Here is a 15,002-nt window from a genome sequence, read left to right as displayed (position 1 = left end):
TGGAATGTGGGAATCCCAGTAGCATATCCGTTGTTTCTGCGGTTTGCTCCCACCTCCAGTTCCGTTCGTGGTGGTTCTTCTGTCTTCAGCTATGGCTGTCCTCAGCCAATTGAAAAGTATGAAAGTCACACGACACGAAAGCAGCGCATTTGCTGAAGGAAATACGGAACTGCCAAGACGCCTAAGTGATAGTTTCATCCTTTCTACGATATGATTAACGCTCTCGCACCTCATTTATGTTTATGTGGACGTACTTATACAGTAGACATTCAAGATGATAAAATGTGTAGATTTATTAGATTACAAAACGCAAACTGTTTCACTGTTTCGAAACAGTGTATCGAAACATTACATCGTACTGTTTCATTAGTTTCGAAAGAGTTACGTGTTTCAGTTTGCCCATCTCTACTGACTACAGGAGTGGAGCACAAGAATCACAAACCTACTGACAATGCGATTTGCTGGTTGAGCGCTCTTCAAAAAGCCATTGTTGTTGATAGATTAGTCAAGAATCCACGACAATGGTCACCTGCAACGTAATTTTTAAAATGCTACGCTCAGTTATCCAAGTACGGAAAAACCGGTAAATGATCAGATTGACACCACGTGATGGGATTCACCTCATTTTACGGTGCCAAGACCCTTCTTGAGTGGAAACGGCGTTGGGAGCGGTGTGTAAATTGTGGAGGAGAGTATTTCGAAGGTTACCATGCACAATAAGTAAAAGTTAAGGGTACAAAACCTCTGTGGACTGAATTTTTTGAACAGACCTCGTTTGTTGACTGAGCCATTGGTCGAAGCAGACATGCTGCATTTATACTGTTAACTTTGCCCTTTTGGTAGTTGTTGCTGCTGGATCAAGGAAAAAACTTACGATTTTTATATTTCAATTTATGTAACTTTCAGTTTTCACAAAACGTGTAACCAGACCACCTAATGTATATCAATTTTTACATTTAGCAGTACATGATGTATGCACAAGTGTATACATGAAATATTGTTTATAAACAGTCTTAGACTTCCCTATGAGCACGTAAAAGCTTTGTTATTTCAGTACAGCCTTACGTGTTAGTCTCCTTGGCGCATGCTACACGGATTTTTCATCAAATTTTTTCAATCTAGAAAACCAGCATACTTTTATTACTCAAAGCAGCAAAGTACATTGGTGACAAAATACGTCATCATCAAGCTGTGCCATTTTTCTTTAAGTCATTGAAGGCTCTTTATATTTCACTTCTGACAAAGTCGCTTCATGGTGTCCGGATGTATGCTGAAAGTGAGCCTTCAGCCAAGAATCGAAGAAACTAGGGAACCTGCAAAGAAAACTTCGGTTACAATTTATTCTCAAGAGATTTACAGTATGGTATATGATGGCTCTTAGCCGTAACTACTCTTAAACTCTAAGAGATTTACCTGAGTTTGCTTTCATTGTTTCTACTCATCTTTGTAAAACCATGAAAGTATCAAACACATTGATGTCATCAGGAACTTAGTTTACTACCCATTTGTGTCTCATATGAGTTATGTAAGGGATCCCGTAGTTACAATCATTTCACAGAGTTGGGGATCCCTCTACATGTTCACTTTTTCTTGCCTGTGCGAAAGGGTTTGTTTTTATCTTATGTTTGTCCTTTTTCAATTGAATAAATGCAAGTTTCGTTCTACTATAAGCGTTTCTCCTTAGTTTATTCAGACGTCGTCAGTACCGTCTAATACCTACATATTCTCACTTTAATATAGCATCGTTAATTCACATTTTGTGCTAATGTTTGTAAGAATTGCTTATAAGTACGATGACACAATATCTGAATTAAAAATACTTTGTATTCCGGGCCATTGAATAAGCCTCAGTAAATTAAAGTGACATACGTCTCATAGAACAAAACTTGTTTGTATTCAGTTGCACTTGGACATGATTTGAAAAAGGTTAATAAAATATTACTAGCAACATAAGTCGACCGTTCAACAATATTCAAGTAGTAAGGCTGTTTCAGTCAACAGTCACAGAGAAACTGAAGAATGACGGTACTTTCACTATGCAGTTATTTCAAATTAGAAAGCGCTTATCAAACACGAACTGCTTAAACGATAAAGAAGAAGTAGCTTTAGATTGAAAAACAAAGCTGGCGTTTTTCTCCAATAGAAAATAAGTTATGTAATTTACCGTCACAGACAACAGATAAAGAAGCAGACTCAAGGTATGTATAACAGTACTATGTTGCTGAGTCGCAGGCTAACTTTCTGAAATATTGATACAAATACATCCTTGTGGTTTATCGTGTTACAGTCTTTTATCTGTCTATAACCTTCGCAACTGTCCTTTTGTTAATTCCCTGTATAAATCTGAATGCCATACTAACCCTGTCAAACTACCTATAAACTGAATATATGTACACGGACATAGCCCAGATATTATTGATCTAATAAACGTCGGGCAGACAGTGTAGATTTAAAAGCATAAAAGTAAACACCAGTCACAGATGATGCCTTAAGCGTGTTCCAACTGGCCGCCTGCTGCGAGCAAGGCAGTACGAGGAACGATGTATGATCGTCGGATATGTGATCCTTATGTCGCCACTCACACCAGCCGTTGTTGCTAGTAGCTGAACCCTGACGATGCCACTGCTTCTTCATTCAAGCAGCTTCTCATCTGGTCTCACAAATGCCGAATGAGTCCTGTTCCAATCAAATCCAGGTCCTTCCGCACCGACGGCATAAACGCTAATCATTCGATTACTGAGGCGGTCTTAAGAGCATGGAGTGTTCGGTAATGAACCTGAATCTTGAATTAAGGAAACGAGCAGTTACCAGACAACACTGCCGCTTGCAGAGCCCAAGGACTACCTCACTCAAACTTAGCTGATGCGTCCTATGCTGGTTTGTGAGAATGTAAGTACATTGTATTTGAATCCGAAAAATAGCAGTAAGCATCATTTAACTTTTGCATTGTTAAATCATTCACTAGAGGACCAGTGGAAAATTGCTCATATTGGACCACAAAAAATACCAATATGTTCCTGTTTATTTGGAAGACTCTTATACACGACTGACTGACAATTCATTCAACAAACAGTTGTTTAAGTATAGGTGTTAAAACTATTAGAATATGAAACCGAATGAAAAGTCCAATAGTCTGGTGTAGCTGTACAGGGTTATTACAAATGATTGAAGCGATTTCACAGCTCTACAATAACTTTATTATTTGAGATATTTTCACAATGCTTTGCACACACATAAAAAAACTCAAAAAAGTTTTTTTAGGCATTCACAAATGTTCGATATGTGCCCCTTTAGTGATTCGGCAGACATCAAGCCGATAATCAAGTTCCTCCCACATTCAGCGCAGCATGTCCCCATCAATGAGTTCGAAAGCATCGTTGATGCGAGCTCGCAGTTCTGGCACGTTTCTTGGTAGAGGAGGTTTAAACACTGAATCTTTCACATAACCCCACAGAAAGAAATCGCATGGGGTTAAGTCGGGAGAGCGTGGAGGCCATGACATGAATTGTTGATCATGATCTCCACCACGACCGATCCATCGGTTTTCCAACCTCCTGTTTAAGAAATGCTTCTGCTTTAGCCTTTTCCGTAAGATTTTCCATACCGTCGGCTGTGGTACGTTTAGCTCCCTGCTTGCTTTATTCGTCGACTTCCGCGGCTACGCGTGAAACTTGCCCGCACGCGTTCAACCGTTTCTTCGCTCACTGCAGGCCGACCCGTTGATTTCCCCTTACAGAGGCATCCAGAAGCTTTAAACTGTGCATGCCATCGCCGAATGGAGTTAGCAGTTGGTGGATCTTTGTTGAACTTCGTCCTGAAGTGTCGTTGCACTGTTATGACTGACTGATGTGAGTGCATTTCAAGCACGACATACGCTTTCTCGGCTCCTGTCGCCATTTTGTCTCACTGCGCTCTCGAGCGCTCTGGCGGCAGAAACCTGAAGTGCGGCTTCAGCCGAACAAAACTTTATGAGTTTTTCTACGTATCTGTAGTGTGTCGTGACCATATGTCAATGAATGGAGCTACAGTGAATTTATGAAATCGCTTCAATCATTTGTAATAGCCCTGTACTTGTTTAATTCGGTTATAGACCCACACAACCGGTTTCGCAACTGTTAAGTTGCAACTTTTGGTGTATATCTGTAGAGAACGTTTTTTCTAATTGTTGCTTTGATAATGAGGAATTGAAGTTATTTGAGATATCTTAAATAAATAGACTTAAACATGGAAGAAAATATTACGCATCTACTTAGTAAACTATAGTAGGTGTGGGCGTATACATATTTATTAAATACGTTTTGTAATTTCATACCAAAAGAAGGTCACTTACAAATTCTGTGTTATACGGTACAGAATGCCAAAGTGTAACATTTGGCGTGGCTAGGCGAAGTTCTCAACCCTCTTCAACTGATAAAAACCGTCATCAATGATGTATGCCATTCCTAAAAACGGTGGCATAGAATTAGTGATCAGAATAGGTCCTCGATTAAAAAACAGTGATGCAGTAACTCAGTTGAAAAACGAGGAACAACTGCCAAAAACGGGACTGTTTGAATTTTTGAAGTCAGCGGTCTCAACATCTAATTGGTTAGCTTATTACGACTTTCTTACGTTAATATTCATGCTTACTCCCACTGCAAATCCACTTTGGAGATGATCCGATCCATTTAATCTCTACTCTGCTTTAATGATTCAGAAATAAGTAGTTCATTCTAGTAACATTACTATGTTAGTGTTATCTAGGTTCAGTTTTATTTAATACAGAGAGCCGAGTCTAACATTTCATGTGGTGACTGCAATTCCTCGGCAGAGAACTAACGTCGCGCTTCTTTCTTTTCCCGTGTTGCCCGCGTTAGTTCAGTTTCGTCACCGCCTTAAGTATCCGGGCGGCGGCCACAGCACACGCTTCGACAACACATCCGACGTTCGCAGCTTATGTTGACAGCTGCTGTGTTGGTGAGCATGTCGGCTTTCGGTAAGTTTGACCGGCAACACAAGCTTCTTCCTTTCGGTCACTGGTGGCCCCACAAGACAGTTAACATAATTTTCAGTAGATTTCAGTGCATTAATTTCAATAGTTTTGATCACTAACTTTATTTTATTCTTCAGTCACTACAGAACGCAGTACTTTCTTGGATAAAATTTATGGAAGACATTGTCCGCTGCTTGACATACGCCGACAAGAACAAATTTTAATCGGTAAAGTGGTGACGGTTCGTCATTTTAACACAGGTCGGTCCCGTTTTTGGCAATTGTTCCTCTCGTTACATGGGGACGGTCCCCATCTCTTTTTCAATTGAGTTACTGCTTCACCGTTTTTTAATCAAAGACCAGTTCTGATCCCTAATCCTATTCTTTCGTATTTAGGCATGACATACATCATTGATGACGGTTTTTGTCAATTGAAGGCGGCTGAGAACTTTGCCTAGCCACGCCAACTGTTACTCTGTGGCATTCTGTAACTATTCCCCATGCCACATGAGACACAATTTGTAAGTGACCTTCTTTTGGTATGAAATTACAAAACTGATGTATTAAATATGTATAGGCCCTTTCTTTATGGGGTTTATGTGACCCACGCCTCCTTTCGTAAGTAGATGACTAATATTTTCTCCTGTATTTAAGTCTATTCATTCAGTATTTCAAGATATCTCTGATAACTCCAATTCCTCATTATCAAAGCAATAATTTAAAAAAAATTCTGTACAGATATACACCAGAAGATGCAACCTAAAAGTTGCGAAGCCGGTTGCGTGGCTCTACAATCGACTTCAGTAAATACAGCTACAGCTGACTATTGGACTTTTCATTCAGTTTTATATTTTAACAGTTTTAACACCTGTATTTGCACAACTGTTTACTGTATTAATTGTCAATCAGCCATCTACAACTGTTTTAGCTGCGGTTGCGTCAGTTTTAAAATTATCTATAGATACTCTTACTACTATCTTTCAGTATTTATTACTTTTCCCTCTCTTTGCTAGTGCCACTATCTTCTTCTCTCTCAGCAAAAAACAATGTGAATATGTTCGGATGCTGAAATTGTTAAAGGTGCTGAGAAAGGTAGAATGAGGCAGTTGGTAACCCACTTTTCTGTCAGTCTTTTAAATAAACAGGAACATATTCGCATTCCTTGTGCTCCGAGAGGAGTTTTTTTTTCCTCTGGTTTCCTTCTTTTTTCTCCTGCAACTGGAGGAAACTAGGAAACTAGGTGTGGGTCACACAAACCCCCTTAAGAACGGTCCTATACATATTTAATAAATAACTTTTGTAATTTCACATCAAAAGAAGGTCACTTACAAATTCTGTGTCATGTGGCATAAGGAGTAGTTACAGAATGCCACAGAGTAACTAGCATGAACAGCCAGCCCGGCTAGCCGTGCGATCTAACGCACTGTTTTCCGGGCGGAAAGGCATGCCGGTCTCCGGCACGAATCCGCCCGGCGCATTAGTGTCTATGTCCGGGGTGCCGGCCAGTGTGGGGATGGTTTTTTAAGGCGGATTTCCATCTGCCTCGCCGAATGCGGGCTGGTTCCCTTTATTCCGCCTCAGTTACACTATGTCGGCGATTGCTGCACAAACACTATCTCCACGTATGCGTACACCATAATTACTCTACCTCGCAAACATTGGGGTTACTCTCGTCTGGTATGATGCGTTCGCGTGGGGTCCACTGGGGGCCGAACCGCACAATAACCCTGGGTTCGGTGTGGGGCGGCGGTGGGGTGATTGGACTGCTGTAGCCTGTTGTGGGGTTGTGTACCACTGAGGGTTATGGCGGGGACGAAGCCTCTCCGTCCTTTCTAGGTCCCCAGTTCCATACAATACAATACAACTCGTATGAAACTAAATGTATTAATCACTAAAATTTATATGGTTTATTTATGCAAAAACTGAAATAACGCAAAACTAATTTTACGTTTCAGGCCGAATTTATTGTCAAAAAAAAAAAATTTGCGTGGCTTCAGTACTGCAACATAGTGTTCCTAGATGATAACGGAGACGCTTTACAGTATATTTCTCCGTACCATGTCACTCTATAAACAACTTCTTCGGGTCACACCGGACATCGTGAAATCTTCGTCTCGGTTTTGGACCGCTGGTGACGCCGCAAATATAGTAAAAAAACATTTTTGTGTAGCTTTTTGAGGAATCTCCCATAAACTAGTGGTGCCGCCATAAGTCCCATAAAGCTCAACGTAGACCACATCAAATGCAAAAAGAACAAAGTGATTTGTTCCATTTGTCTAAGCAGGGGGGAGTGTGTAATATTCGTACTTCTGCCATGTTCTGTAGGATAGCGATCCTTCTGTTGGGTATGCGAATGGTCCCTAGCCTTAGGGCTACCCAAAACACCTGACCCTGTCACTTTATCAGCAACAGAACATGACGTATGAACACGACAATAAAGAAAAATGGAATAAATGTGGCTGGACGAGCTGACATGTTGCCTTAGGCTGCGTTCACACTGCCGGCCGGGCCGAGCCGAGCCTGGCCGGGCCGCCGTCCGCTTTGATATCAAACACATGGTTTTGAATAGCGGTGTTCACACTGGTGGCCGGGCCGGGCCGCGCCGACACGGCGTGAGCCTCCCGGAACCGAGCCGGCGACATCCCTAGTGTTTAATATTGCCGGCGCGAGCCGACCGCAGGCGCCAGCCTGTGGAGCAGCACTACAGCTTCTGCAGTACACGCATCGCTCGTCTCCCTTCTGCTTTCATCACAAGTGTGGCTGCACACGTCTTTTATTTTAAGATGTTACCTCACATTTCACAATCAGTGAGGAAAAATTACGTTTATTATAATGATACATGAGAAATTACTTTTATTTCATTTATTTAATCTACCGTATTTACATGCATTTACAACAATAGCTTGCCACCGATCGTGGCATTGCCGCCATTGAATAGTTCGCATTTACTTGTAAACGGAGACAGATATGAGTGTCCTTGAGGGCCGGAAATGTGTCCCTACCAGATGACTGTGCATTGTAAAATCATGCTGTGGTACGTTACTATAAGCTGTTGTCTGTGAAATCTTTTTGCGATGATCTTACTTTCATGAATGCAGAATAACACAATTTGGTATCAGAAATTCGGCTAGTATGACAGTAATGATGCAGTTTCCAGATTATGGAACGAAGTAACCAAGGAGTGTGTTTCAGATAGTACACACAAATATAAATTATTTTCCTTTATAAAGTTATTTGTTTTATTTACAATGAAATAGCTAAGTACTTTCAATTCCAAAATTTATTTATGAAAGGTTTTTTATTATTTTAAGTTGCATTATTAACGAAATATTCAACAAAAGTGTTCCTGACAGTTCTCGAACGTAATGTGGAATTACTGTTGAATGTGGCACCAGCTGTCTGCATATCAGCATTGTTACAAAATGGCTCTGAGCACTATGGGACTTAACATCTGAGGTCATCAGTCCCCTAGAACTTAGAACTACTTAAACCTAACTAACCTAAGGACATCACACACATCCATGCCTGAGGCAGGATTCGAACCTGCGACCGTAGCGGTCGCGCGGTTCCAGACTGTAGCGCCTAGAACCGCTCTGCCACTCCGGGCGGCAGCATTGTTACAAAACTTTTCAGCTTCAACATTGCATCCTTCTCTGTCAATGACAATATTATGAAGTAGACAAATGCACTTGACTATGTGATCGGCAACGTCAATGAATGTTTCAGTTTCCTTCCTCAGTAGTCTCCATTTATTGGTCATTATACCAAATGCATATTCAACAACTTTTCTTGCTCTGGAATGCATATCATTGTATAGAATCTTCTCGTTGTCCAAATTTCTGCGAGGAAAAGGTCTCATAAAATTCTCTAATAAGGGGTAAGCTTCATTTCTCAAAATGACATACGGTAGTTCCTGACACATTCCTTCAAGTCTTGTTGGTGGCGGTAATGACAGCTCCCCATTTGTAAGTTGCTTGTATAACATACTTTCTTTAAACACGCCTGCATCAGACTGTTTACCGTAGGCACCAACATCTACAGCTATAAATTTGTAATTTGCATCAGCAACTGCTTGAAGTACAATCGAATAATACTGTTTGTAATTGTAAAACATGCTGCCAGAAAGTTTAGGGCATTGGACACGTATGTGCTTCCCGTCTATACATCCAACACAGTTTGGAAATCGCCATCTCGTATGCATTTCACTGGCAATTTCTTTAAATAGAGGAACAGTTGGCGTTGGTAAATGAATGGGAGCAAGTGACTCCCATATGGCCATACAAATGTCTTTCACCATCACTGATACGGTGGACACTCCTAATCGGAATGACGATGCTAGTGCATGAAAGGAGATGCCAGTGGACTGATACCTGAGAAAAAAAAAATTGTAAAATGTGTTACTCAAGTGTGGTGTTGGGCGAAGTTTTTACAGTTTTGTTTGCACAGTAGATATTTACTTTGTCCATGTCATTTCACAGTTATACAACAATAAATAATTAAAGAGACATTTTCTTGCACCCTTCCATATTCTTTCAATTAAAACAATGAAATCGAAATGCAAAGATCTGAGAGACAGTTACAGAGAATAACTTGTATAACTTGGCAAAATAAGGTCATGTGATCCAGGGAATAGTATATTAAAATGCAATTCCACTCGGGCTTTGTTCTGTAATATGATTTTCATAAGTTCCAAGAGCTATGCACAGTTCCTTATCAGTGGAAATAGAACCACTGAGTCAAAGGGCATTATCTCAAAACTCTTCGCCTATCAATCTGTCTATCTTACAAGGTAATGAAAAGAATTCTGTGAGGTCATCAGTGGCTCCACATGATGAACCATCACCACTGCCAAGCGCTGCATCATGAAGAAAAAAGAAGAAAAAAGTTGGAAAATTCTGAAGGAGTATTTCTGAGATTCTTCGTTGTAAGCACAGCAAGACATTACCCAAAATGACGAAGCTAATTACTTCCTAAAGATTCTCAAGAAGTCCCATAAACTCTCTTCCCCTATGAGGTAAGCGTTTGTGAAATTTAAAACACAAAAGCATGACTACAATTAATTGGAGGTAGTGAATGCTGTACAAAGTTCTACTGCAAACCAAAACGTGTGTACTAACTAATCTTACCTTATCAAAAAAATGGTTCAAATGGCTCTGAGCACTATGGGACTTAACATCGATGCTCATCAGTCCCCTAGAACTTAGAACTACTTAAACCTAACTAACCTAAGGACATCACACACATCCATGCCCGAGGCAGGATTCGGACCTGCGACCGTAGCAGTCGCGCGGCTCCGGACTGAGCGCCTAGAACCGAATCTTACCTTATCGTTATACACAATTTTTCTTCTGCTGTTATACTTCTGCGAAAATTTGTGTTCTGTTTCGAAATTTTGTCTTGAATGTGATGCAGCACATACTGAAATGTATTATGATTCATTGTGTAATATGAATAAAATTTTTCAGGATAGTTTTTAAGTTCTTCATGTAAAGAAAAAACTCTCCTAAATGTCTGTCGCTATTTATGGGATGAATCCATAACCCCCTAGTTCTTCTGTACTTCAAAACTCGACGAGTTACTGCAGAGACAAAACAATACCAATAAAAGAGTGAAGACATTGTTCTACGCGACAGCACACACTAGCTAAAGGCGAGCAACTGTTGACTGCAGCTGCGTTTTCTACTGACTTGCTTGTCAGCTGTCGAAGGGTGGGGATTTTTTTAAATTTATTTGTTTCGGCTCCGGCAGCTAACAGCCATTTAGCCAAAGAGTGAGGATTACCTTGACAATGCAGCGCAGCCCGGCAAGGAAGAAAAAAAAAACAATGAAGAACTATGAAAGGCACATCTGTGTCGATCTACAGTAGTTTCATTAACCCTCCATTATTTTTTCTGTCAAAGTAGACAACGAGACTACAGAATTGCGCTTCAGTTTCTGCAGTAAACGTATCACAAATCTCCAGTTTGTTTTTGTGATTAGTTTTATACCAAATTTTATCAGACCTATGTCATTGACACTTCTACCTGTACATGTGCGCAATCGCGCACACATACAGCCTTGGTTTCATTGGATTCATTTCCTAAAATAGACTGCTTGTAAGAGCTATCCACAGATCTTTCTAAGTGGAGATAGGGTCGATCTAAAGACTGTAAGTATTTACAGCTTGCGGTACTACACTTACGTGAACTGCAAAAGCGATAATAGAAAAAAATGAATTTTTTGCGCCTTAGTCAAACCTAGACATAGAAACATCTGTTAATGTATTTATATTTTTTGACATCTGCTGTTTATTATATGCGACTAGAAAGAAATCATGTAGAATGTTGCAAGCTTTTATTACAATGCATCAGGAGCAAGATCTCACCTTAGATTAATATACTCTTATCTTTTAGTTCGAAATACGAAATGTACATTACACTAATTGTAGGAGGTTGATGAAAAATAATTGTTTGTCTTCCCTCAAAGAACTCACTCAAATCATCACAGACATTTGGCAGACAGAAAAACTACCAGAAGATTGGAAATGCGCCCTAATTCATCCACTGCATAAAAAGTGAGACATGGCAGATATAAACAACTATCGAGGAATCTCCCTTCTCCAAGTCACTTATAAAATCCTCTCAGCTTGTCTTTAACGAACACAAGAACAACTCGAACACAGTATTGGTGAATACCAAGCTGGCTTTCGCCCTCACCGATCCTGTGCAGAACAAATTTTCAATTTGAAGACAACACTAAAATACAAAGCAGTCAGAAACAGTCCGATCATTTGTTCCTTTGTTGATTTCGCAAAGGCTTATGATTCAATCGATAGGCAATCTCTCTTTATTATCCTTGAGGAGCTAGGACTCGATCCGAAAACCCTAAACCTTATCAAAGAAACGCTCACAAACACAACTTCTAAGATAAAATTCCTGGGTGAAATATCAGAGCCCTTCCTGATCAAAACCGGCGTCAAACAAGGTGACGGCTTGTCTCCACTCCTCTTCAACCTTGTCTTAGACAAAGTCATCCGAGAATGGGAAAAAGAACTGAAGAATCAAAATTACTGGAAGCCTATACAACTAGGAAGATCTAAAGATGGTATTAAAATTTCATGCTTGGCATTTGCAGATGACGTGGCCATTCTAGCAGAAGACGAGATCACAGCAATTAAACAGATAGACATTCTCAAAGAATGCGCCGAAAAAGTTGGGCTACAAATTTCCTTCCAAAAAACCAAATTCATCTGCTCAAAATTTGAAACTCAAAAACTGACTACAAAATATGGACAAATTGAGAGAGTTCCATTCTTTAAATACTTAGGCGAGGTCCTAGAACCCACAGGGGGAGAGAAAACTGCACAAAAAGTTCGACTGCAAAAACTGAAAAGAGCATACTGGAAAACCCACAACATCTACAATAAGAAGTGTCTCTCCATTCACTCAAAAATACGACACTACAATACAGTAATCAAGCCCGAAGCACTATATGCCAGCGAAACACTCACACTCCATAGAAAAGGCGACCTGGAAGGCATCCTGAAAGAGGAACGCAAAATTATCAGAAAGATTCTTGGCCCAAAAAGAACGGAAGATGGATACAGGTTACAGTCTCGGAAAACTACAGAAAAATTATCTAACCTCGCCGCAGACATCCGGAAAAGAAGACTAAAATTTCACGGTCATATGCACAGACTCCCAACACCCAGACTCTCACACAAAATTTTAATATACATTGAAAAATTGAAAACCATACCCTGGATACAAGAAAACAAAACAGATCTAGCAAATGCACAAATAAATTCTTCAGAAGTTATAAACAGAAATGTATACAGGCAAAAAATCAATAGTTGGAAAGTACAAGCCGAGAATGAAGTTTGCAAGAGACAGGGGACAAAATGGACAGAGGAAAGAAAGAGAATTCATGGGGAAAGAATGAGAGAAGTATGGAGAATTAAAAAATTGAATCGGAAAAGCTTTGCGTGATCCGTATGGGTCCAATCGCACATAATAATAATAATAATAATAATAATAATAATAATAATAATAATTGTTTGTCTTTTGTGATGCAACGTGTGGCCAACTATAAAAGCATAGCAGATGATTGTCCAGTAGCCGAGGGAAAAATTCTTATACATTTGCATTTATCTAGACAATGAGACCATTAAAATAATACGACGGACCGACACTAGGTCTGCGCTGATCACTAGTAATTAGTATTTTTCTTTCCTGCATTATATGACAACACTAAACCAAGCTGTAACCGCGCGAACTCCGTGGCTTGCGGACGCGGCACTGATGTCACTGAATAGCTCGCATTACTTGTGACCAGAGACAGATATCAGTATCATTATTTTTTCAAAAACATTTCATTCCCAGCAATGTATGGTCTAAAACGGATCTAACAGTAAGCTACCCGCTACATAACTTTTTCACTACAAGATTTGTAAATCAAGTGCACAACGTTGACAAATAGCATCATTTCACAATGACTATTAAGGAATATGGAAAGATAAATGATTCAATACGAAGCTAAGATGTTACACTACCACGTGTACAAACATCGGTTGGGAAGCGTTACGAAACTAAGAAATCACGCGAAACGAAAAGTAGACTTTTTCTTTTTTCACGACGTAAGTAACGCTTTTAAGGAAAAAACAAGTTTATAAAACGATGTGGCGAAGTCTTATATACCGCTAAGGATTTTTAAAACATGAAAATCGGAGAAGTGGATTTTCCCCCATTTCGCCGTCCCGGCTCGGCGCGGCGCGCAATGTGAATGCGCTACACGTCGGCCTGAGCTGGCTAGGCACGAACCGACCCAGTACTCGTCATCCCGGCCCCGCCCGGCCGGCAGTGTGAACGCAGCCTTAGGATTAGGGCCCGGATTTTTATGTAATTATATATTAAAAACTTCAATACGCAGAATTTATATTCCACAATAATATTTATTTAATAGTTCGCTATTAACCGGCTTTCGACTTCCCTGGCCTTCGTTAGATAACTTAACACTAAGCAGATAGTCCCCACAACTTTGCGAGAGTTCATAGCTCTACAAAGATTGTTTTTCAAAGGAGTGGCCTTTACCTATACATCGATAAAAAATATAAGTTTAATGAAGTACCCGACGAAGCTCTGACAAAACAAATCTTAGAGTGTAGTCACAGATTAAAAGTGTAGAAATGTATAACCCACAAACGCTGCACCGGTGTGCAGTGGCACAGATTAGTATGTTATATGGGCAAACAGGTGAACGTGAACACACAAAGATGCAGACATCCACTCCAAAGTGTACCGCCCACTATCTATACCACAAACCAAAACGATTTTCAAAATGAATTGAAAATAAAGAAATAGCGTACAGCAATGGTTATAGACCTACTCTGATTGACAACGTTGCCATCAGACGATAATAACACTTCTGTATCCTCCTCAGAATGCACTAAACCACGCTGATAACAAACGGCCCCATGCTACACTGATCGGTCGGAACATTACGACCACCGACCTACTACCGATATAAATCCGTCCAGGTAACAGCACCGTCACCTGACCAGGAATGACTGCTGGTCAGACACCCGCACGGTGCACGCTGTATCAGTGAGCGTGCTGTCCATGGGTAGAAAGGCGAAGGAATATGGAAAGATAAATGATTCAATACGAAGCTAAGATGTTACACTACCACGTGTACAAACATCGGTTGGGAAGCGTTACGAAACTAAGAAATCACGCGAAACGAAAAGTAGACTTTTTCTTTTTTCACGACGTAAGTAACGCTTTTAAGGAAAAAACAAGTTTATAAAAAGTTAGAAATGAGGAAGAAACATTCCACCTTTGCTTAACATGCTCTGAATGAAAGTTATTCTTATCATATTAAAAATGTTGCCTTCCACAAAGGTACTAAGGTAGATCGCTAGAATTACTCGCTTGTTGTAACTGACTACATCCACATTCCGTAGACTCCTTTCTCCCCATTGCTCTCTCTTTGTTTTCGGCCTATTCATCACATTCACCAGTTCATCATGTTATAGTAATCTGGCCAGTAACCCC

General features: G+C 40.2%; 1 protein-coding gene across 2 annotated transcripts in view; it reads right to left on the bottom strand.

Moving 5' to 3' along the window:
- Positions 1-960: 960 nt before the first annotated feature.
- The window catches only part of LOC124777839, a 151,692-nt gene continuing 137,650 nt past the window's right edge, over positions 961-15,002 (bottom strand). The window contains exon 4 of one of the 2 annotated variants that reach the window (XM_047253375.1): positions 961-1,313. In XM_047253375.1, coding sequence (XP_047109331.1) covers positions 1,305-1,313 — 9 coding nt within the window. In that variant the 3' untranslated portion in view covers positions 961-1,304. The remainder of the gene's footprint in view (positions 1,314-15,002) is intronic. The other variant, XM_047253374.1, reaches the window with a different exon arrangement.

Source organism: Schistocerca piceifrons, chromosome 2, assembly GCF_021461385.2.
Source record: "Schistocerca piceifrons isolate TAMUIC-IGC-003096 chromosome 2, iqSchPice1.1, whole genome shotgun sequence".
NCBI classification, from domain to species: Eukaryota; Metazoa; Arthropoda; class Insecta; order Orthoptera; family Acrididae; genus Schistocerca; species Schistocerca piceifrons.
Note: the sequence above shows the minus strand (reverse complement) of the source record. Positions and strands in the feature narration are given on the sequence as shown.